A 25839-nucleotide genomic window follows, 5' to 3' on the forward strand; every position below is an offset into this window, starting at 1 on the left:
AGGTGAGGACACAGGATTAGACCCCCACCCCTCCCTCACGACTACTACTACTACCACCAAAGCTGAATCTCCCATAATAAGATCAGAGCTTGGCCTATTAAAGCGAGCGCAGACAAAGCAGCTTTGGGAAGAGGATCAGGATCAAAGCACAATAATATTAGTAACTGGGATTTTTTTTTTTCCAGACTGAAATGCTGATTTTAAAGGAGGCGACCAAAAAAGAAAAATGTGACTTAAATGGTCAGGCGTGTTTTGCTTATTCTTGGGCTTTTTTGGCCGGCACCAGAGATTTTATTTTGGCCCAGGAATCGGCCCTCGGGCGTGTGACGTGGTCAAATGGGCAAACGACAAAACCGGCGAAACGGGTTCGGAGACGGACAATTTTTCTGAATAAGGCAGGAGGGTCGAGGCTGGAACACTACGAGGGACTGACCAGCAAAAACAGGCCAAGTGCCCGGCTCTGTCTATTGGAATGAGTACACAAAGTGCTTTCTTTCACTTGTGGTGCCACCAATACTCTTGTCTTCACATTATTATTCCTCTTTTTAAAATGAAAGCAAATATTATGAGTGATAAAAAAAAAAAAAAAACTCTTGTGATCTTGTTTGTTGAGTAAAATCAAGGCAAACGAGGCCTCCCGTGACTTGTCAACTGCCACTCGGAAAAATAGCAAAGTAGTTGATACCGCCTCGCTCTCATTTCCGGAATCCTGACGTAAAAGTCAAAACCTTCAAATGATCGCTTCATATCAAAGAGGTTCTTCTTCCTTTGGAGGAAACCACTGCAGAGGTTTCATGTGCTACTTTTGCGTCGTCGCTGGGAGTTCTACTCGCAGGTTTGCAAGTCCGGATACGTTTTATACATCCCACTTAGTTGACTTTTAAATATATGTCGTCTCCAGTTTGCTTCCTTTTCACCTGTGCTTGCTACACGTGTTTTCGCCAAGATAATTATAGCTCTCACCTCTATAATAGTCTCCAGTTGGTTAGACAGGTCAGGAGGTGAGGCAAACTCTTCATTATTTGTCATTTAATCTGATCCAACAAGCTATCACATGAGTAGTTTGTCTTTGAAGGACCCCTGAAAAAAAGTCAAAATGACCCTGAAATGTTGGTTTTCAAACCAAAATGGCAAACGTCCTGTCGTTTCAGAATTTTTGAGATTTTTGGTGGGTCAACTAATGAGAGATATGGCTGCCAAATTTCATGTCATTAAGTGAAACAGATTTCAGGGGTGAAATAAAAAATAAAATAAAAAAAAGGTTAGGACCACTGGAAATCACCCAAAAATATCAGTTTTTTAAGGCCTGGCTTCTCATGACTTTTTTTGAGGCTACTCATGAAAGACATGCCTATCAAATTTCTTGTTGCCAAGCATGTAACTGGTTTCAGTGGTTGAAACTTGAAAAACTCTTGATTCGATTATTTTCGTAGGACTACTAAAATGACTCGAAAATGTTCCAAACCTAAAATGGCAGACTTCCTGTATCTTTTCTGTCATGATTTGGAGAGATATTTTTGTTGATCTACTCATGATCAACTTTTGGGACAATTTAGAGCGTCCAATCTACACTTCTACCAAATTTCACATTGCAAAGCAACCTCAAAAACTCAAGGAGAAGACTGTCGGTGTAGTCACCTCAAAATAACTCCTTCGAACCAAGATGGGAGACTTTCTGTTCATTTCACAACATAGCTTCATGGGCCTTTTTTTATGGGTCTACCAAAGATAGATAAGCCTGCCAAAATTTATGTTGCTACTTTTTTTTTTTTTTTACTCTGGACATTATGAGCAGTCTTTCTATTTCAGGCTCGTAAATGTTGTTGCCGGGTAAACTCCGGGCAAAACAACACCAATGTAATATGTTACTGGTCTACCAAGCCAGAATGAGACACGTATAAAGCACTTCCAAAGAACAAAAGCGTCTCCAAGGCGACGCCTCCTCAGTGTCATTAACATGCCAACATTGTTTACATGCAGCAGCAGTAAAGTGTGAGACAACGACACGACCACACCATGGGGGGTCTTTAAGCTAGAGTCTTTTTTTTTTTTTTTGCTGGGTGGTCCTGCTCCTCCGCCAAGATAAACTACAATCTGCTCTGAACCATTGCAGATGATTCCTCTCACACAGTCACACGCGCACCACAAGACTGGACAAGATCATAAAAACTCTCTGAAATTTAAAGAGCCTGCTTTAATGCGCACCAAAACTTGAAACAGTGCACATTAAAGCTGACAAAGCTGAAAGCTTACTATAATTGAAAGATTCCGCATTAAAGTTTACAGAAACAGAATCTCCATTCCATTGAGCTTAAAAGCAGATTTTAGTGAGGTTTAAGGCAGCTTCTTTCAACATTCAGTGGAAGTGCAAAAGAGTCAACATTAAAGCTCCGAGACCGTAGAAGAGTTTGCTTTAAAGCCGGTCAAAATTGAGGAATTCCCCATTGAAGAGTACCTAACAATACAAACAGATTACATTAAAGCTCACCAAGATGCAAGGTGCCTGCACAAAAGCTTTCTGAGTTTGAAGGAGTCCACAATAATGTTAACTGAAATTGAACCAATCAGGATTAAAATTCACTGAAATTGGGAAGAAAAAACTATTCAAGCAAAGAGAGTCCTAATAGAGTCTTGATTGAAGCTCACCAAAATGCAAAAACAATCACATGAAAGCTTGCTGAAATTGAAACAGTCAACATTAAAGCTCACTTAAATGTCAGTACTGTGAAATTAAAGGAAATCTCAGTTATGTTAATTGCTATTGAAATAATCTGCAATGAAACGCAAATAGTCTATATGAAAGCTCACTGAAGTTGAAGCAGTTCGTATTAAAGCTCACAAACTTGAAAGCTCACTAATATCAAGGGTATTATAGCTCTCTGAGATGGAATGAGTCTTCTTTAAAGCTCACTAAAATTGAGAGAGTCCACACTACAGCTCACAAAGGATCTAAAAATGTTTGCATTGTTTGTCCACTTCAAAAGAGTTGACAATGAAGCTCAATGAAATGGAAAGAGTCCACATTCAAGTTGACAGAAATTGAAAGAGTCTGCATTGCAGCTCACCGAGATAAAAAGAAAAGATAAGTGACACTAAGAGTCCACAATAAATTTCACAGAACTTGAGAGAATCCAAATCCAACCAGATGGTGTTGGACGTTACATGGCTGCACGGATGGCATGGGACTGCTCACCAGCGCATTCATTTGCTCTTAGCACAATATGAGCCGCATTAAAGGCGGCTCGATGAATGCACAATTAATGCATGAGCGGAGAATTGTGCTGCAATATCTGCATCACAAATGTATGACGTTGTGCCACGGTAGGGCGAGGTTTTTGTACATCAAACTGGATAGGAAAAGGCAGCGGCCGTCTTCCCATCACAGCCGTGAGGTCGTCTTCACGATGCTCATTACGGGGTGAAATACAACACCGGAGTCGCCGCACCGTCTTTCCCGCCGGAGTGGCGGCAGCCAAAACTATTCGGAGCACGTTAGCAATTAGCACGCCCACGGGGACTCGTGCTTCTTCTCCTCGGCCAGCTTTTACTTATCGCTCCTGGCCGCAGGGTGCGAACGCACCTCCGAGGAAGATTGCCTGATTAATGGCGGCATGGACGGCACGAGAGCAAACGAGTCTCCCGCCTCTCTTGCCGCCTCCTTCTGTCGAGGTTATAAAGCTGATCCATGATGCGGCGCAGCAATTTTACTGTTACGTTCCCCAAGGTTTAGTGCGAGAATTCAAGCAATAATATTTGATGCCGCTAAGTCATCCAACATTAGACTGGATTGCATTATTAAACACGCTCACTACTTGGCCTGTGCCTTTCACGCACAATCCAAGTGAATAATTGCCGCCACCGCGCTCGCGATCGCAAAGTCGCGCAGCATCGCGCGTCAAGACTACGTGATCGCAGGTAAATCACCTGCAGACAAAGAAAATCAGAGCTGCCATTTGACATCTTAATCAAGACGGCTTGTTGAAATTATAGAATGTGAATTCAAGGTGACTTCAATCAAAACTGCATTCAAGCTCAGTGAAATGGAAAGTCCAGGTTTTAAGTTCACAGAAGTTGTAAAGAGTCCACATTAAACATGACTTACATCGAAACACTCAGCATTAAAGCTCGCTGAAATGGAAAGAGTTGGAAGCTTCGATACACTAAAGTTGTAAACAGTCCATGATAAAGCTCGTGCTAATCAAAACCGCCTGCATTAAAACATACTCAATTCGAAACTATCTGCAGTAAATCTCCTTAAAACAAAAGTGACTGCATTAAAGCCAAGTGAAATTCAAACTAAAACTCTGAAATGAAAATAGCTTGCATCAAAGCTTGTAGAACTTGGAAAAAGTCTAAATGAAAGCTTACTGACAGAGGGTCTGCATTCTAGTTAGGTGGAATTGAAAGAGTCTGCATTAATTCCTGCTGAAATCTAAAGAGGCTGCATTAAAGCTCACCATAATGGAAAAATTCTACTATAAATCTCACGAGAATTCAGAGCATCTGCCTTAAAGCTTTGTGGAATTGTAAGAATCTGCATTAAAGCAAACTGAAATGGAAAGCGTCAGCATTAAAATGTTGAAATGAATGCTTGCTGAAATCATAAGACTCCACATAAATTCAAACTGGAATTGAAAGGGTCCACATTCATTCTCATGTAAATCCGTCTGCATTAAAGAGTCCCCAATAAAGCTCACATAGTTAAAAGAGTCTGCATTAAAGCCTGCCAGAATACAACGAGTCCACATTAAAACTCACCAAAATGAAAAGCAACCCACTTGAAAATTGGCTGAAATTCAAAGAGTTTACATGAACGCTTGCTGAAATGTAAAGAGCACTGCGTCAAAGCACTTCATGGGGTCAGATGGTCTCACCTCATGCCTTTCCTTTTGAGCATTGTTGTTAAGCTGCGTGAGTAGGTACGTCACGTCCTATTTCCCGAAGTGTGAAATGTACAAAAGTGTGAAGATCAATGAATGACGTTGGGTAACCCGGAGGACGAATCAATAAGCAATCAATGCAAAGCAAACAACTCGTAGCAAGTTGACGGAACTCTCCAAGCACTGCTTCACTTTGTGTGGAATCGTGACTGAACCTCCCCCAAAAAAATCATCATGATTAAACAATCAAAGGAGAGAAAGCGAAATTGGGACAAACACAAGGCGAGTGCAGAGCCGGGGGGAAATCTAAAAGGCAACTCACGTCTGCATTGTTTTCTATGGTTGTCTTGGTAGGTGCCAGCGGGACAGGTCGCCAGGCACTGGTCGCCGTCGGCGCTCAGCAGGGGGCGCTGTGGGCGGCACGATTGACACGACCAGCTGCTGCTGCACATGGCGCAAGATGAAGGACAGGCTGTGGATACAAAATGGGCAACATGGAAAGAGTCTGCATTTAAGGCACTTGATAACGCTGGGGGGAGGATGCGAGAACTCAGCTGAGTGAGGTTAATGGAAAAACTCTTCCTTTTTGGGGGTTATTCTTTGGCTTTTTGGGCATTTACATTTTGGTGCGACAAGGAGCAGGAGAGAGAGAGCGAGAGAGCAAGAGAGAGAGAGAGAGAGAGAGAGAGAAAGAGAGAGCGAGAACGCAGAAGGTGAAGTACAAAGAAGAAAATGAGCAAAAAAAAAAAATCAAAATAACAAAATGAATAAGATCAAAACATGTCACATTAAAAATATAAATAATATTTTTTAAAATTGTGAATAATTGATTACTGGTAACTACTAAAATACTAATAATAATACTTCAAAACTAAATAATAATGATAATTATAGTAATGATGGTATATATATATATATATATATATATATATATATATATATATATATATATATATATATATATATAGACACACAAAAATATATATATACACATTATATATATATATATTTATTTATTTTTAAAAATAAATTGTCTTTATATGATCAAATTAATTACAATATTTATAAATATGCTAATAATGCTAATGTTATAAATAGCAGTAACAATGCTAATTGTGATAATAATAATAATAATAATAATAATGATATATTAATGATCATGACGCGACGCCCAAACCTTTTGCTTTTTCTGTTCTAATGATTTGATTGTCTCTATTTTCAGTGATCAACCTTTTTTTTTGTGATGACGACACTTTTCATATGATTTCTCTTTCCATGATTTCCTCCGGGAACAATTTAGATTTGATTTGGAAGCGTAGCAGAGCACGATGAAAACTCGTGCATCTCGGCTTCAAACTTCTGACTTTTACAACGCATTTAAATCGTCTTTTTATCGGCTTTATCTGTGCTGGCGAACGGAGCCCACAGCCATATTTGAAATTTAGTAGTCAACAAAAGTTCACCTTTTTATTGATCCAAATTTTTTTTCCCTCCACTCCCCACCGCCACCCGAGGTGCAGTTACACTATTTCATAGCTGACATTTACTCGCCAACAAGTTTAGCGAGAAAAAAAAGAGTGATTCTGCTTACATCAGAAAAGTGCAAGCGAAACAGGGAGCAATCAGATGCCCCGAGATGAACTGAAATAAGTCGAGTGGAAGTTTGTATGAGACGGACGAACGCTGTGGAACAAAAGTCTTAAAAGATGAGTGCATAAAGTTGTTATACTTATAAAAAGAAAAACTGTCAATAGCTAAAAATCTCTTTGAGATTTGTTCTGTTCTCATATTATTTATTTTTTAATGAATGTGCACTATTTTTTTTTACTGTCAAATGTTGTGGTCGAAAAACTAAACATTAGAATAACTGAGCAAATGGAAATCATTATTTTTAAAAACTAATGTTAAGGTAATATTGTGTGTATTAGAAATACTGTGGCGCCTTGAAATGATTTATGAATGAATTATTTTATTTAAAAATTGAGATGAACATCAATATAGTCCAATAGTAATATAGAAATAGTGATCGATATACACGTCCTGTTTTCTGATGCATCATTGTAAAGTGAGTTGTCCATATAGAAGAACACCAAGACAATAATATAAACTTATGAGTATTTTGAAATATAAGCCATGTCTGGAAAAAAAAAAGTCACAACAAAACAGCTGGAAGTCAGTGGGTTAAAAATGTAAAAAAAAGTGAGTTGAATCTTTACATTTGCCATAAAAATGACATTTTTCTATGTTAATAGTAACAATGCTTCCAATTATATGATCGTGGTGGGAAAAAGAAATCCGTCAATGGAAACGATTAGCAAAATGTCGCAGTTAAAGTTAAGGACGTGTCGAGAGCGTTTGCGGCTAAATCACGTTATAATCGCTAACATTAGCGGCCGGTTATCTCATTTGCTACGGTGCTTTTACGGCACCGCTATTTATAGCTTAATGGGCCATAAAAGTCAAGAGAGCTGGTCAATGAGGTGCAAAAATAAAGAAAAGAACAAAAAGATGCCACAGGTCAAGGTGGGACGTAAGAAAAATATGGATTGAAAAATATATGTGTATGTTGAACGACTTGAACTAAATGCACGCAGTGACGTAGCCGACATTTGCCTTCCCACCATTTCCCTTTTGAATGTTGGTGTCAAAAGTCGAATGTTGCGTTTGCTGATTGAAGGTTAACTGCAACTCAGCCTACTGTGATGACGGATGAATGATTGAAAGACACGGCCTCAGCCGAGCATGATGGATGCCAGGCTAAATGATGACTTAAGTATGTATTTATGCATATTCAAAATGTATATGCAGCTATATTTTTTCATGTTATTGCAAATGTTCTGGCATGAAATGGCTCAATCCCTCTTTAGCGATTTGTATGAGGCTCAAAAAAGCAGCTGACTTTATAATACTAGTCAATAATATAATAATCGAATATATTTCTATTTTTTTTGTTTTTTGTTTTAAGCGTGACATGATTGACGGCCGGTGTTCAGAATGAGATTGCAGAGTGCATATAACTGATTTAAGAAAGACTTTTTTGTTGTGCATGTGCATTCAAATGCTTTTCTATTCAACTAAATTTGAATATTTTAAATGAAATGCAGGAGGCACGATGGAGGACTGGTTAGCTTGATGGCCTCACAATACGGAGGTCGTGGGTTCGATCCCGGCTCCGGCCTTCCTGTGTGGCGTTTGCATGCCTCCCCGTGCCTGCGTGGGTTTCCTCCGGGTACTCAGGTTTCCTCCCACATTAGGGTGTTGATTGGACGCTATAAGTTGTCCCTCTGTGTGATTGTGAGTGTGATTGGTTGTTTATCTTTATGCGCCCGGCGATTGGCTGGCAACCAATTCAGGGTGTACCCCGCTTACTGCCCATAGACAGCTGGGATAAGCTCCTGCACCCCCGCGAGAAGTTGCTCAAACAATGGATGGATGGATAAATTAAATCCTTTATTGTCATGATGGTGTAATTTATGTGTAATTTTGAGGAAGATAATCTATTCGATCCAATTCAGGAGACTTGCACATTTTTTTGCGAAGTGACATCGTATGTAGAATTATGAGAGGAAAATTAATTTAATAGAATTTGGAATAAGGCAATAAAGTAAGAAAATACCTGCACACTTTGGGCCGTCGGGGAAGAAACCGTCAGGACAAATGGACAGACACCGGCCAAGATGGAGAACGGTCTTTGGGTCCTTGCAGCTGTCGCAGTGATCGGGAGTCCCGGAACATGATTGACAGTCAGCGTCACATGGAACTGGGAAACAAACAAAAAAAAAAAAAAAATCGATCAATCAATCATTTAACCCACCAAGAAACCAACCCCATCCGAACAATCAACAAACCAAGCACCCCATCCCTCAAGCAAATAAACAACCAGACACTCAAACAACCTATGAATTGACTACAAAACCAACAACTCAACCAAAGAAAACATCAGAAGCAACCAACTAATCAGACCAAATAACTAATCAACCAAATAACATGCCAATGAGCAAATCATCCAGTCACTCAACCAACCAACAATTAAGACAACACAACAGTAACTCAAACCACTTAACCAAAATAACCCTACAACCAAACACCCAAAAACAAAAGAAACCACTGTACTAGTTAACAAACAAACCAGACACACAAACCCAGCCAAGACATTATCTAACCATTCAACCAACCATCCATGACCACAACAACCAAACTATCTAATACATCAACCCACAATCAACCAACCAACTCACCAAGCAACCACTCAATCAACCGAGCAAATAACCAACATGCCAAATTTAAAAAAAGACAAACAAAAAAAAAAACCCTGTCCACTCACCAATCAACCACTTAAACAACTGGACACAAAAAATCAAATTAAAGTTTTCCATGGTACTAGTCAAAGTTGAAAATAAATCAGCTTAAAATGTAAATGTTCACCCTCCAATAGCCCTAAAGCAAAATAAAAAACATTTTGCACTTGAACAAATACACGCGCATACACACAGAAACGCACCCGCGCAAACACACAGGCAGGCAGGCAGGCAGGCAATAGAAAAGCTTCACATTATTCATCGAAAGCTTAAGCCTGGCAAGCTTTAGCTTCCCGATTAAGGCAAATTAAATGTGCATCAATGTCAGGGAAAAAAGTCTTGAGGAGAAATGATAAACAATGTTCTCTACCATCGTCCATTAGTCTAAGTTGACAGCGACTAAATGAATGAATTATAGGACAAACACACTGCATCGTGTTGTCTTGTGTTCCCTCAATATAGGGTATCGTGGGTAATTAAATAAATACATACACTAGACGATTACACCCCAAAATGCGCGAGGCAGTTACAGGAACGTACAAATAGTTACCAGCATATTGCTGGACAGTTTATCTTTTATGGGTGCAGTGGGTGGGACAATCTGCTTCTGCAGGCAGGGCCACGAGCACAGCAGAGAGAGAGAGAGCGAGAGAGAGATAAAATAAACCAGTGTTTAATATATCGGCCTTGAAAGTTAACGAAAGGCAAATGCCAATAATCGTCAAAATGCCAAATATCGGCCCCAATAATCGGCCCGGCCGATAAGCGGTCTATCACTAATCGAGACGCGTACTAGCACATTTTCTGCAATGTAGAACTGTGCTAGACAGTTACCAGAATATGCTATAATGTTTACAGGGTGTTCTAGACAGCTACTGGGTGCTAAACAATTAGTTACGGTTACTAAAAAAGAAAAACAAGTGAGCATCAAAAACGCTAATTGCTCATTAATTGTTTTGTATATGTCCTCTCATATTTTTCACGTGTTGGGTCTGTTTCAGCATCATCTGAGCACAATATTGAAACAGTGACACGGAATGAAGGCTGAAGTGATGCAGAGGGGGAAAAAAAAAAAAAAAGTTGTCTCAGGTGTGATGTCGCTGACGTGACAAATGACAAAGAGAAAGGTCACGCGCTGTTTATGTGTTGGCACGTTATTTGTTTTTGTCATTTGGTGTCACCACAAGACTGATGACCAATCGTAAACAGCAACTTTAAAACTTGGCCTTCAAAGTCAAATATGAAAACAGAACTCTCCTTTGAAAACCGAATACGAAACCCGAATCCAGGTTTAAAACCTCACCTTAAAACCCTCACGAGAGGTTTGAATCCTATTATGAAACCCATTACCCAAATTGCTTTCAAGTTTTCATTTGAAACCTTACCATGATTTCAAACCAAAATTTGAAACTGTAACCTTTGTCTGAACTCCACAAGCCAGTAAATTCCAGTTTAATCTCAACCCTGTTTTGAAACTCTAATTTGACCCTTGTTTGAAACCTTAAACCAGGTAAGAAACTCGTTTAAAATCTTCCCCTTTGCTTTAAACCCAAACCAGAGCTCTTTTCAATTCTCTAACTCTCTTCATTAATGTTCATTTGCACCCAAGCAAATGAACATTTCAGTCACGCATCCACGCAAATGATGACATACGCTTACAGACCACGCATGACCAAATGTCACTAATTTGCACACATTATGCTCTATATACAATTTCTGGAAAACATATGCGAGATAAATACGGGAATGAAGAGTATTTAGCAGTCCAAAATGCTGCATTTATCTACTTTTTAGCATTTCCTGCCCAGTGCAATTGCATAACACGCGTACTGTACACAGAATAAGAAAGTTCATTAACGGCCAATGAGGTTTGCTGCTAATCTGCCGAATAAATCAGCACTTTGGCAGTTCGCCGAGGCTTTTGCTCCTACAACAATACAACGCAACATTGGCGAGATTTAGCCTCTCTGTTTATTTGCCGTAATGAGGCTGTGTTTAACTGTTGAAGAGGTGCATTTCAAAGACGCTAATAACTCATAAAACCAAATAAGCCATCAGAATTATGTGGTTGTCATGGATCCCTCTCTTTTGGAAATAATTATGTACAAATCATGATTCCTGGTTAAAAACAACAAAAAAGAATCAAAATAATAGTATAGTTTACATGTGCTAGTTACCAGCACATAGAGAGTTCTCAAATCCAGTGAAGAATTAATTTCCAAAATGTGGTCGACAGAATATAGTAGACCTTGACAATTACTGGCACATTCTAGCTAGACACTAACAAAAATCTAGGAATACACGGTTACATGAAGTTGATTAAAAGTAACTGAATATTAAAAAGTTGTGGTACCAGAATGTGGTAGATACATTTAAAAATACGAGTTACTAGAATGTGCTCTCTAGTAACTGAAATGTGCTAGACATTTATTAGAAAATGGGAATTCTCCACGCAGTAATACCAAACAGCCACTGGGAGCTACACAGTCACCAAAAAAGGCGGGACAATTCTTAAAATGCAGTCGAGAATTATCAGGATGTGTAAAAACTTGAACAAAGCCGCGGGCCAGAAATTAATTTTGTAAAACAAATATAAATGCAGATTTTTTTTATTGATTTGGTATAGATATAAAATGGTATAGTAGTCATTTGGTCTCACCTCGCGGGCCAAACATAATTACAAAGTGGACCAAATTTGGCCCGCGGGCCAGAGTTTGGCACCCATGGGCTAGACAGTCACAAGAATATGTCCAAACAGTTACTGGCACGTTTCCAGAACTTAACTGAGCTGGAAGGTCCTCGACATTTACTAAGCATGTTTAAGAAAATTATATGCACGTGCCAGACAATTTGCTCGATAGGTATCGGAATTTGCTAAACATTCACCAGAATATGCTCGACAATTTAAGATGTACTTGACATTTACTGGATGGTGGGAATACAATACAATTATTTATATCACGCATTTCACAAGAGCTGGAGCTGTAACAAAGCGCTTTCCATACGCCGTCTCCAGAAACATGCAACAGAGAACCATAAAACAGGAAAAAGCGACTTGAAACTATGTGACACTTGTCAGAACGTTTGCAGACAGTTGCCGACATATGCATGACGGTAATTTGAGCTCAACACCTGAACAGACTGGCCCCGTTAGGCCGCCTCCTCTTTCTCGCCAAGGACAATTGTCTGTTTGTGTGTGTTTTATCTCCAGCATCAACTCGACTCCGCGACGTCCTTTTATTTATCCCGCCAGCTCTTCTCACACACACACCCTTCTCTCACTAAGGTTATTTACACATTTTTGGATGGCGCTCAAAGCAGAAGCAGGTGCTCGAGCAATAGCATGCGCGCACACACACACACACCCCGACACACCCCCTCACACACACACTCCTAATATTCAAAGCATTCCAGTGTTGCGTCTGATAAGATGCAAGGTTGAGATTTGCAATGAAAAGATTGTTTTTCCTCTTTTAATGGGGACTGACTGACAAAACACACACTCACATCCATGCACATGCGTACAAACACACGCACACACACATTCATACACATGAACATTATTAAGTAGAATAAGTTAGCTAGTTCTAGGGTGCTACAAAATTACAAGAAAATCCGAGACAGTTCCTGGGTATTAAACAGTTACAGGAACAAGTCAGGCGCATCACTGGAATGTGCTCATTTCCAGAAAGTTTTCGGCAGTTCTTGGAACGTACATTCAAGTCAGTTAGCAGATCGTGATGGATACTTAGAGGATCTTACAACAGTAGCCGGTTAACAAAGCATATTCAACAATGACAAGAACAGGTCAGATAGTGACCGGACTGAGCTAGAAAGCAACTAGAAGATGCATGCCAAACAGATGTGCGCCGAATAGTGACCAGACCGTTCAAGACACTCAGTGAGCAATGTTTGTTTGTTAGTGACACACTCAAGACGGCTACCAAAATGGGCTAGACAGTTAAGGAAGCATGCTCGATAATTGTGTGCTAAATCGTGACCAGACTATGTGGGACTGAAAATCGAAACACACTTGACAGTTAGCAAAATGTGCTTGACGTTAACGAAATATATCCTAGACACTGAAATGCATACAACATTTTTTTACAATATTTTATTTTTTTGGGTAAAAAAACAAATAAATAAAGGTTTGCAAGAACTTTTTCCTTTGCTCTGATTTTTCCCTCAAGGAACTCGAACAACACAAATCGGGTAAACAAAAAACAAGTGCACTCAGATTTTCTTTTCCTGCGACTCAAAAGCCCTCTCAATGATTATTTGTGCGAGTGACTCCTAAACCTGCTGCGTTGCCTTCAAACGACCTGCTTGAGCCTTGTTGTCGATGCAGGAAATCAGCACATTTACTGCGCAAACAGCAAATATGTAAAGTCGACCTAATCCCAAGACGCGTGCCGAAACGTTACTGTGGATTTTCGCTGGGTGCGACTATCTATAACGGCAGCGACCTCCTTAAAAGCCTCATCGTTATTCATCATGGCTGCTAATTTGCATAACAAAACGTCCGTGGAGAACAGACGAGAGACCTTTAGCTGCCAAAGTCAACTTGACAGACGATCCTTTGTGACACACACTCACACACTCATGTGCAATTCACCTTGGTGACACTGGGGGCAGCACTGTCCCTCCAGGGCGACGACCAAGTTGCCCGGCGGGCATGTCGGACAGGACGGCAAGTAGCAAGTCACCCGGCCGTCGCGGCACTCACACTCGCGGCAGCTGGTGTCGGTCCAGCGATGTGAGTCCTGAGGCGACAACAGGTCAATTCATTATTTATATCGGAAAATAGGCTTTAACAGAGTAAAACGTGGTAGACAGCTGCCAGAATTTGTGACCGTTAAAAGAACACATAACAGACTAGGGCTGGGCGATATGACCTCAAATCAATATCGCGAGAAATTGAGGAATTTTACCTCGATAACGATAAATGCACGATAAATTCCCCCCCGTGGACTAAAATCAAAATAAATGCAGGAAATGCATATTGACTGTTTTTTTTTATTGACCAACTGGTACACGTTACTTTCGATGAAAAATAAAAGTACAAAAATCATTTGTATGAACATTCCAAATAGCTTGCTTTGCATGACTTGAACAATGTCACAAAGAAAAAGGGTACCTCTTGCAAAATATTTTTCTGCAAATAGATTGCGCCAAGATGCCCTCATGATGTAAATAATGGCAAATAAAAAAATGCTAAATAAAATGAAAGAAAATGTCAATGCAAGCCAAATAAACGCGTGTGCTTCATCAGGAAAATGTGCCGTCTCGAGTACTCTGGTGCGCAGTCGCCACTTGTCGTCTATGTAATGCACAGTCAGGCTCAATCAGGGATCCATGTTGCGACCCGACCACAAGTCGGATGGAGATGCAAAATGCTTGACATGTCTAAGCTCCCGGCCCGATGAAGTCCATATCGGGAAAGACGGCTTTCATGAAGCGTTTAAATCCTGTGCGCTCCACTGTAACTAGAGGAGCTTTATCTTTAGCTATGTGCTAGGCTATCGCGTCCACCTCTGAGACGTTCTCTCGTATGGTGTTGCCTCCGTTCATGGGCTGTTGTCACTTGTCGAACCTTGCTTCTCACTTTGAACTTTCAGCACAGCATGGTTGTGTTGTGGGTGGTGAAAAAGCTTCTGGATTTGAATCGCCAGCTACGACAGCAACGTCTGTTTTCTTTCTCGATTAGACGGGTGGAGTCACGTGACTAGAGGCGCTGTTGCGGTCTTAAAGGGGCATGAACATTGCCGCAGACAGAAAAGGCTTTTCTTTTTTTTTTTTTAAACACCGAATTTACCGACATGGGCAAAATGATTTCGGTCATTGTAATAAATTTCGGTAACGGTAAATTTTCGGTTTATCGCCCAGCCCTATGAGCTAGCCTAGAATGTTACTGAATTGTGTTATACCTTTAAAGGTATGTACTTGACATACAGAGCTGGGCAATCCGTCCCGGGGGCGGAACAGTCCAGCCCTCCGGGGACTGACCAGCAAAAAAGGGTCAAGTGCCCAACTCTGTTGACATATATTCAAATGCTAGACTATTGTGCTGGACAGTTACTGGAAAGTGCTCGACACACTAAATAACTAACGAACTAACTAGCTAACAAACTAACTAACTTTGTTTCTCATTGGTATAGCAAGACATTTGAAGCCTCAGTAGGGAACGTTGAGGAGATCTCCTGAGGACAGATCACCCTAATTTTTTGGAGGTTCTAACTTGACAAACCAAAGTGAAAAACTCACAGAGGCGAATTTAGAAAAAAAAAAATCCAAAGTTTCTTGTCAGGCCTGCAGATGGACGCGGGAGCACTGAAGTGAGCCGGAGGATGCACTACCATATTTGTTTATACCAGCAGGATGGATTTCTCCAGGGAGACGTTGGAAGAAGAAGCGACTGGAAAAAAGATAACAGCTCCCTTTGCTTAGGGCCTTGGCTGACCTTTTTTGCAAAGTTCGACGAGCTATGCTAAAGGCGTGGAAAAAAAAAATGCACAGCTTTGCACTCTGGCTTTTTACACATCTTACTTTGTAGTAATGAGGGGCGTGAAAATCTATACCATTTTGGAAGAAAAAAAGCTACAAGTTGAACCTTAGAACACAAACTGGAATTTGGAGACTGCGATAAACAGTTGCCGGAAGTGTGAAACTTACCGGAAAATCCTAGACCAGGTGTGGGTAAACTACGGCCCGGGGGCCACATGCGGCCCGTTAAACGTTTTAATTTGGCCCACCGAACTTGCAAAAAATTAAATGAATAAACCTTGTTAATGTTTTATTTTCTAAATACTGTGGTTTTTCAAAGACATATATTTTGTTGTAATGCTTTTGTTCACATTCATTTAAAATTATTTTTTTTTTCTCCAATGAGGAGAGGTTACCAAAACATTCCATCCATCTGCTCCTGGTCCGCCCCCTCTGTCAAATTTTAGAACCCATTGTGGCCCGCCAATCAAAAATTTTGCCCACCCCTGTCCTAGACATTATAAGGCAGTATCTTGCACGTGCTTACATAACGTGACGGTTATGCGGTACGGTACTTAATTTTTCTTTTACCTTGTAGGATTGACCTTGGTGCAAACAGGACGTTTTCTGCGAGGAACACTGTGGACAGCACATTGCTGGAGAGTGAACCAGCTCCGATCCCTAAAAAAAAAAAAAACATAAAAAAAGACACAAAAAGAAAAGTTCAGGAAAATTAGCAAGCCATGAACGCGTAAACTTGACCTTCAATACGGGCGGCGTCCTAAGATCAAGTCGGTGCAATGCTAATGACGTTTCACAGCTGAAATTAATGACATGAATTAAGAGGAACATTTTTTCGGTAGAAAAGTGAAAGTGGTTCAAGCTACGTCCCAAGTATGCAGATAAATGGAAAAGTTTTCATCGCAAAGGTGCAAACACAATCATATTATTAATGATTTTCCTAAAGCCATCAATGATTCCTAAGAGAAAAGGAAAATGACTCTGGACTTTTTTTCTGAACTGGACGTAAGCTATGAAACAATTTTCACATTTGAGTAAATAACGCAACAGACTGCGAGACGAGCGAGTGACAGAAAAGTGTAAAAATTAAGTTTTGTAAAGCGTTCCTCCTTTCTACAGTCTGTTTTGTTTTCCCAGATTTCATTTTGCCAAGGGATGAAATTGATTTTTTTTTTTTTTTAAATCCGTGTTTCTAAATCCCCAAAGTCATCACGCTTGAGGACAGGAAAGACTTTAAAAAGAAAAATAATTACATCTTTGTGCTAACCCGAAAAATCTGAGTTTATAGATTGTTGTTAATTTATAGTTTGCAGGTGTACAAAAAAAGTCAGCTTAAAATGAAAAAAAAGTTGCTATTCGTTTGTGAAGCCCTTCCAGACTTTTCTGTGATTAGGACGACGCAAATAAAATTGACATCGGAAGAAGCTTCGACTTCAAACTTATTCGCTTTTGCCAGCTAAAATTAACTCCTTCGCCAATTGTCTCAACCCACTTGTTTATTTTTCCTTGCCAGGCCTCTTTAATGACGCTAAATGTCGTCTTCATTTGCGACTGTTGCTGATTCGACCGATAAAAAGACACACAACCAAAACATTAAAAGCACAGCGCACTTGTGCAGAAAATGATTCTGTGCTACCTAATGGGCTTTTCGGATGAAAGTGTGGCTGATTTCCTCCTGTGCTGCCCACCCAGCATGCTCACACACACACACACACACACGCACACACACGCACACACGCACGGGTTTCATCCGGTCTCCTCATTTACGTCACTTTGGCCGAGTTAATTAGCCGAAGTGGAGGCGGCCAAGCGTTTAAGTGCAAATGATTCCCCGTCCGTCCTCCCACTGCAGGCATTGCCACGTTACAGGGCCACATATCACGGCTAAGTCTAAGATCATAGATCAATAAATTTCATGTAAATATGACGCCTTGACACATTCAATTGATTCACGGCATTCATCAAAGGTTTGAGAAAAAAAGCAAAGTTTTTAGCCTGACATTAAAAGCATTTATATTCGGGGCCGACCGACTTCACTTCTGTTGGCAGCTTCTTCCATTTGTGTGCAGCATCACGGCTAAATGCAGCTTCACCATGTTTACTTTGATCTCTCGACTACACTAACTGACCCGAGTCTGCAGACCTCAGAGCCATTCAGGGCCCAGACCATTCAGTGTTTTATAGTGCAGTAGTAGAATTTGAAACTCTATTCGACAGCTAATTGGGAGCCAGTGTAAAACCTTTAGGAAAGGAGTAATATGTCCTGATCTCTTTTGGTCTCTCTTGTGGTCAGAACCCGAGGTGCAGCAGTTTGATGTTCTTTTGAGCGAGTTCAATAACAAGACCGTTACAATAATCAAGTCTACTGGAGATAAAATCATGGATAAGTTTCATATGGTCTCCTTGGAGGATGCATCCCTTCAGTCTGGATGTTTTTCAGCTGGTCAAAGACTGTTATATTAGATATGATTGCTAAAAGTCACGTCTGAGTCTATCAGCATCTCAAGATTTTGGATTTAAAGGACATAGACTCTTAATGGAACGTCCTCGACACGAACAACTAACAAACGACACAATTGACTACCCCAACCTGAATGACTGTCTAACTAACCAACTGGATCTGGTCGCTAACTGCCCCACTGCCAGCGGACTGTAACTAAGTACTAATCTTACCGACCACATTGGGGATGTACGCCACTTGTAAATGACACAAGCAACTGTAACTAACTAGATCTAGAGTGCCCCTTGACTGTAAACTGTAGTTAACAGTAACTTTCTAAGCAACTAAGAAACTAACCAACACATTATGTGCTCATTTGATTCATACATTCAACAGCCTTCACATTTTCAGTTTAATTTTCAGTTTACATTGAAGTGCATAAAAAATGGGTCTTGACTTTGAAGATGTTTGAGCAGAGCAAAAAAAAAAAAGGTAATGAAAAGCATGAACAAGTGTGTTCTCTCTCCGAGGACATAAAGAAATACGTAAGTTGACTTTTTAGCAAAGTGAAGTTCCCTGAGAAGGTCCTTGGTCTTTGTGGGGACTTCTCAGTTGTGTGAGTTGAAGGCATAAGTGACACGTGGTGCGCTCTGACGCAGCATCAATGCCCGATGTACCTGCCATATATTTCGCTGGAATATCGTGAAAAATTGCGTTTTAAAAGCAAAAACTACGACTTGACCTCTTTCAGTTAATATTTTATAGAAGTGTCACGAAGGTGCACATTATCTCTCGCTGGCAGCCCAACAACTATTCAACATATTTAATCTCACTGGGCCCACATTTTTAATACGAGGAACATTCCATTGACACAACGTGACCTGCAGTACTGGAAGTTAACTTTCATTTGTGAAGCGAGGGTCATATTTACCATGAAAAGCAAATACGCAGACCTCTGCCAGGGACTAACAATCCTAAACATTGAATCACAGAGTCGGTTGACGTTAAACAAATAAGTAACCAACCATTCAAACACGCATCAATGCAGATTTCAAGGAACTTTTATTTCGAAGTGTCAGATTTGGATGATCCAGTGTCCTTCAAGACTGGTCTAGTGTTACGATGCCAATTGGATTAGTTGGAGTAATTAAAAAAAAGTCATTTTTTTAATGCATCTCAAGATTCAAATGTGGACTGCGTTGCAAGAGATCATTATTTCTAAGCCGAAGCATTGGCGTCCAGGTCAGCCTAGTAGCAGGCTGTTATTCTGAAGGTGGCTTTCGCCGCTCGTCAGCAACCTATTAAGAAGAAAAATTCCCCCCAAAAAGGTTACCTGCGGGCAGCGGAGGCGTTCGCACTCGGCCTTGTGGCAGAGGACTTGACCGCGGCTGCACGTGCAGAATTCGCAGCCGCTAGCGTTCCACATGTCGCCATGGTAACGCACAACACCCTGGTACAGGCAGCTTCCCCGGGCGGCTGCGCACTCCTCGCAGCACTGGCCGACGCGCCTCACTTTGGTCTGACCCTGCAAAAAGCAAAATTTCCGTTTGAGTGACAAACGCATCCCCCTCAAAATGGCCCTCGCGCGCCGTTAGCTCCCTTTCGGGCACCTGCGCAACGTGCGCTGCCACTTCCTCAGCCCTATTACATTTGCTATTGTGATATGGTGGAATTCCCCACATGATGATTAAAATATGCCACAAAAACAATGTAGCATCTTTTTCAGACTCTAAGGCGCAAAATCAGTTTATTTCCTATCTTGTAGCGTCAACTTACGGTCCTTTTAGTCACTACGTCAGTAATCCTGACTCGTGCCTTTCTTCAACGAGCCTCTCAGTCCAATAACGACAAAAACAAAAGAACGGCGCCGTTGTAGTTGAACAAAAAAAAAGGCTTCACTTTATTTCCACTTGAATCATCTTGAAAACAAATGATTCCAATACAACATGGTCGATCGCACGGTCAGAAAAGTTTTTGCTGCATGACCTACTCGTCTTCCTAATTAACTTTACGTCAACACCACACTTTCCCACCATTCGTTGCGCTTTACGGCAGCCCAAAAGTAGGACAACTTTATGGAGCCTTGATACTTAAATATTCTTAAATTTAAAAACAATGAAACAGAAACATCAAATATAATGCAAACAATGCATAACTGTTTACTTAAAATTGTTCAAATGGAGCACAAATAATTAAATAAATAATTAACCCAAATCTACTTATGGCTGTGACAGACCCGTTTGTTGAGACTGCTGGAAAATACTGTAATTCAAATGATGGTAAAATTTGCTAAAGTTTTGATGCAATTTGATTCACTTCAGATTCAATAATGTGACTCACTAAAATTATGATACAATAGGATTTATTCCAATTACAACATGCTTCTTTCAGCGCTGAATACGATTCACTCTAAATTGGATGCAATTCACTCCTGTTAGCATATATTGGGATTTTTACATCAATCAAACATTTAGTCAATGATTGCAATGACTGAATTTCGGTGATTCACCTCGTGCTTTTATTTTTTTTCTTGACATGCATTAAGTGAAGTACAGCAACGGCAAGCTATTGAAGCTAGCGTGACATTATTAGAACATTTCCTCGCAAAGTTGTCACGCACTTTGATGGACGACAATTGCGCCTGTCGCAGTGGCGGAAAGAACAAAGTCAGATTGAAGTCGATGCGCAGCATGCGACCACGTTGTGAATTTTGATTAACGCCAGCCAGGCGGCAGGCATCAGGCGGCAGGCGGCTGGCCAGCGAGTGAGCTTGTTAGCGGCACACCCCGCCTCTGATCTCAATCATCCCGGAGGATATTTTCACGCATGTGTTCCACGTGTAAGAGGACATGATTAAAGTCCCGAGCTGACTTCTAACCCCACAGCTTCGACTTTGTTGGTTTCCTCAAAGTGAGATGGCCCTCTTTAAGGACAATCAGCTTCTTCTTTAAAGATACATCAAGTGACAGACAGTTGTCTGGCCGTGTCCAACTAAACAATATATGTTATGGGTGTTACGCTAATATTTTTTTTTGACCTCATACAGCTACACCACAATCACATCAAATGTTCGAAACAGCTCACAATACAACACACGTATCGAACCAACTGAATGAAAACTGACTAACAATAAAAATAACTAAACCCCCAATGAATTATTTCCAAACCCGAGTTGTCTGGACACGGCAGTTTGATAAATAATCCAATGAATAAAATTAGGAATAATGAATGAATAAAATCCGCCCTGGATATTACTGTGTCAGTCGTTATGTGACAATATGTAAAACCGCCTCTCCGGTGTAATTGCGTCTTTTTATTACATTTGATTGCGTGCTCGTCAGCGCGTGCGTTTCTACGACTTCCTAACGAGATACCGATACAGACAAAATTGCTTACAACTGCGAATTAAATGTCAACTGTTGCGTGTGCGTGCGTGTTAGACAGAAACAATTCCACAAGGTCTTGCACCGCAATCTATTTGCAGAGTGTGTGTGTGCATCCAAATGGACGAGGGAACGACTCACTGCTGAATGTCAATGCGTATCCCGATATCTGAATGTCTCCATGGGCATGTACAGTATGTGTCCATATGCATGCATGAGTGTCTATGGGATTTGTAGCTGTCTGGCACATTTCGGTTTATTGTTGCCAAATTTGTCCAAAGCAATTACAATTTAGGTTGTTTGGTAGGTGATAACTAATCAGGCAATTACCAAACTAGCACATTCCAGGAGCCCATTTGAAGTATTGATGTGTTTCTGCCATGATCTGGTATTTGTCTAGCACTTCGCGATAGCTGTCTAAAGCATTCTGGTTCATAATTTCCCAATTGAGTCAAAATCAGACAAATTAGTTCGCATGTTTAGCACATTCAGGTAACTATGAAGCATGCGACGATAATTGTTTAGCACCTAATTATCACAGTCTAGCACCGGGGTGGGCAAACTTTTTTTATTGGCGGGCCACAATGGGTTCTAAAATTTGACAAAGGGGCCGGACCAGGAGCAGACGGATGGAGTGTTTTGGTAACCTTTCCTCATTGGAGAAAAAAAATATATTTAATTTTAAATGAAAGTGAACAAAAGCATTACAACAAAAATATGTATTTGACACACAACAGTATTTAGAAAATAAAACATTAACAAGGTTTATTCATTTAAATATTTTCAAATTTGGCGGGCCGGATTAAAACGTTTAACGGTCCGCATATGGCCCCCGGGCCGTAGTTTACCCACGCCTGGTCTAGCACATTCCGATAGTTGTCCAGCACATTCTGGTCAATGTCTAGTAACTGTCTAGCACACTCCAGTTGCTTTTTTTTTTTTTTTAGCAGATTCCTGCAACTGTCTAGTAAAGCATAACCTAGTAGATGACTGTTTTGAAATTAAGTCAATCTGGTAAGCATTTAGTCTAGCATGTCTGGTCACTGTCCAGCGCTTAGCTGTAAATGTTCTAGCATGTTCCGGATTATCATCCACAAATTGAGTCAGAATCGAGTGTACTTTGTTAATTTAGCGGTCATCTAGCATGCCTTGACTAACAGATCTCTGTCTCGTAGAGCGGTCCCCAAACTCAATTTATTTGTGGGCCGCTTGAGACAGAGTCTGCATGTGGCTGGGCCACATCAAACATTCCACAAAAAAGGATCAAATATTTTTAATAAAGTACAACTTATACAATCTGTTTTATGAATAAAAGTTCCAAAAAAAAACAGTTCTTCTTTCTCATCTCCCTGGTTCTGTGGATGTCTAGTTGAGGAATGATGTTTGATTTCGTGCAACTTACTCTGCGCATTGAAGACAAAAAAAAAAAATGACATTAGCTTTTCTCATTGCCAACCTTTCACTTCACCGCAATTTTTGAAAAAGATATGACTGCAACTGAGTGACAGGATATCTTTTGCTTCCACTTGATGTCACTTCTGAATTACATTTCACCGAAAGCTGTCATGAGTGTGAGCTATGCTAGACCAAATGTGATTTACAAAAAATTAAATAACACCCAGGGAAATGACATTCCATAAAATGTGAGGGCCACTCTAACAATGAACTGATATCCAGATGCAGGTGGCCCCAAAATGGCCCCCTGGCCCCGTGTTTGGTCGAGTACATCCCGAAAACGGCCCAGTGCATACCAGTAATTAAATGTCAAGTGCATACCGGTAAATGTTTTGTCTCGAACTTACCAGTAATTGTCTCGTACAAACTGGTAAGTGTCGAGGACACGTTGGTAATCAATCACGTTTTGCCGCCAGTGTCACAGTGTGTGTGTGTGTGTGACTGCTTCGACATCCTAATTCGATTCACATACGTGGGTGCGTGTGTATCGGTGTGTGCGTTTATTTGTTTGCGCAAACAATGTGTCCACACTCACCTTATCGCAGATGACCGGGCGGCAGGTGTGTGCGTGACATTTGGACTGACCACGTTCGCACACACACGTGGTGCAGGCGTCCTTTTGCCACTGCTCGCCATGCTATTGACACAAAGTCACAAACACAATCACGCGTTGGATTTTCCTATCGCACGTCCTGAGGTGTACTTAATGAAGTGACTTCACCTGGTACTGCTTCCCAGCAGACAAGCACGGGTTGGAGACGCACTGAGGACAGCACCGACCAGGCCGGATCACCAAGTTTTCATTCTGAGGAAGAACATACTTTTGTTTTCCTGTAAACTTTTTGTATTCTAATCGACTGATGAACAGGAAAGTGTGGAAGTGGTTACGGGAGGTCGCGTCGGATACTCACAGGTTTGCAGGCCACTTGCGGACACTCGGCCACCGAGCATCGGACGTCCCCGCTGTGGCAAACGCATCTGGAACACTTGCTGGGACGCCACTCCTCGCCATCTCTGAACTCTGAACCCTCCCAGGAGCAAGACTCTGACACACACAAAGAGGGTCATGAAAAACATTTGGTGGTTATGTCAAGCCAGGCTCGAAAAAAATCTGTCATTTTGCTGCAAAAAAGCAATTATTGGGTCGCTTCGGCCACATTGATGATCCTTCGAATTTGAAATTTCAGCATCTGAAGCCAGTTTCACTTAGCAACATGGAATTTGGTCGGCAAGTCTACCACGACTAGACTCACAAAAATGGCCGTGGGGGAAAAAGGAATTTTGCCATTGTGGTTCAAAGCAGCCATTTGTCAATGAAGCCAGTTTCACCGAACAACACGAGATTCACTATGTTTGTCGATCATGAGTCGCCTCACAAAAAAAAAAAGCGTCACGAAGCAATTCCCAAAAAGACGCAGGAAGTCTATCATTTTAGTTTGAAGCGCTCACTGAGCACGAAATTGTTTACTTGTGAGTAATCACGAGTCATTATATGTCCTCAAACAATCTTTAAAGAGAAAATAATCGAATGGCCAAAGAGCTGAAATGTGGATGATTCATCCCAACACAGATAAGCAAAGATGATTCACATGCAAATGATGAACAAAAGTTAAATATCAGACGTTGCTCTTGTTGTTCAGGTGAATGTGTTGTTGAAATCCTCAAAGCGATTTTGAGTGCAATTTCCCGCACTCCTGTGAGCGTGTGAAATTTGTACAAAGCAGCCTCCCGCCTGCTTTCGGCATTAGCATATAATAGCTTGACATTGACTAAGAAACACTAAAGTGGTGCGAGGAAATGAAGGGATGCAAACGTGCGTCGTCTGGGGTGTGATTTCAAACGCCTCACAAGCACTCGGGCGGACGAAAGGAATATTAGTAACGTCGTAAAAGCACTCCCAAGACTGAGACTCAACGAAAGCGCTTTGGTCATTTTTACTGTCTAAGAAAATAGACAAAGGTATGATGACATCATCATCATAACCCAAAGGATTCCAGGAGGTGAATGATTGTTTTAAAAAGGAGTTCACGCATTTAAAAGACGTAGGAAGTCTTCCGTTTAAGTTCGGAACGCACTTTTTAGGGGCATTTGGCCAGTTTCTAGTCGTCCTGTAAAGGTGAACAAAAAAGAAATCAAACAAATCTACGACAAGAGATCTATTTTTTTTAACTCCTTCATGACCAGCCCAGGTAAAATGAACGTCTATATCCGTCAATGGCAGTGAATGTTAACTAATTTATTCCCAGCCGTTTTCACAAGAGGAAACACCTCAATCACATCGTTTTCTTTTCCGTTTTTTGACTGATTTTGTAAGGCCTGCAGAATATTGTGTTCTAAAGATAAAAACATGGAGCTATGACGCCAAAAAAAAAAGGCTATGACTATGACGTATAAATACGTCTTTGGGAGGCAGGGACTACAATTTTGAAAACGTAAATATACGTCTAATGGATTGAATGAGTTAATCAGCCCCCAAACTTGCCTAGCATGGTTGTATAACAACAACGCTTAGACATTTTTTTCACTCCTGCTACTTTGAGCCAATGGGCATTTTGCGCGATGATTGCAACCTTCAAATAAGGCAAATGAGAAAAAATCTTTTCATCACGTCATCCTGCAATTTCCGACTTGCCAATTTAGCAGTTTTTGCTTGCTAACCGGCTGCACTTACCTCCAACGCGAGCACACTTCGGGCAGCATTCCCCGGCCGGGATGAAAGGCTTTTGGTTGTCGGGGCAACTGAGGGCGGGGCATTGGTAGGGGCCGCAAGATGACACGCCGGCGGAGCACTCGCATAACGTACATGACGAAGGACTCCACTGACTGTCATGCTGAGAGAAGCCGATAAAAGCACGCGGGAAGACGTAAGAATGTGCTCA

At 40.9% G+C, this 25839-nt stretch overlaps 1 protein-coding gene across 1 annotated transcript in view; it reads right to left on the reverse strand.

Annotated features, from left to right (window-relative positions):
- The window catches only part of fras1 (Fraser extracellular matrix complex subunit 1), a 122298-nt gene that overhangs the window by 62870 nt on the left and 33589 nt on the right, over window positions 1–25839 (reverse strand). Inside the window, exons 5-13 of the mRNA XM_088290094.1 lie at window positions 25632–25791; window positions 23872–24005; window positions 23682–23765; window positions 23496–23597; window positions 19456–19647; window positions 16253–16342; window positions 13794–13941; window positions 8497–8640; window positions 5203–5352 (exon numbers count right to left, since the gene is read on the reverse strand). Of these exons, the coding sequence (XP_088146220.1) occupies window positions 5203–5352; window positions 8497–8640; window positions 13794–13941; window positions 16253–16342; window positions 19456–19647; window positions 23496–23597; window positions 23682–23765; window positions 23872–24005; window positions 25632–25791 (1204 nt within the window). The remainder of the gene's footprint in view (window positions 1–5202; window positions 5353–8496; window positions 8641–13793; window positions 13942–16252; window positions 16343–19455; window positions 19648–23495; window positions 23598–23681; window positions 23766–23871; window positions 24006–25631; window positions 25792–25839) is intronic.

Source organism: Idiotropiscis lumnitzeri, chromosome 1, assembly GCF_059441095.1.
Source record: "Idiotropiscis lumnitzeri isolate Australia: NSW breed Sydney's pygmy pipehorse chromosome 1, RoL_Ilum_1.0, whole genome shotgun sequence".
Classification (NCBI taxonomy): domain Eukaryota; kingdom Metazoa; phylum Chordata; class Actinopteri; order Syngnathiformes; family Syngnathidae; genus Idiotropiscis; species Idiotropiscis lumnitzeri.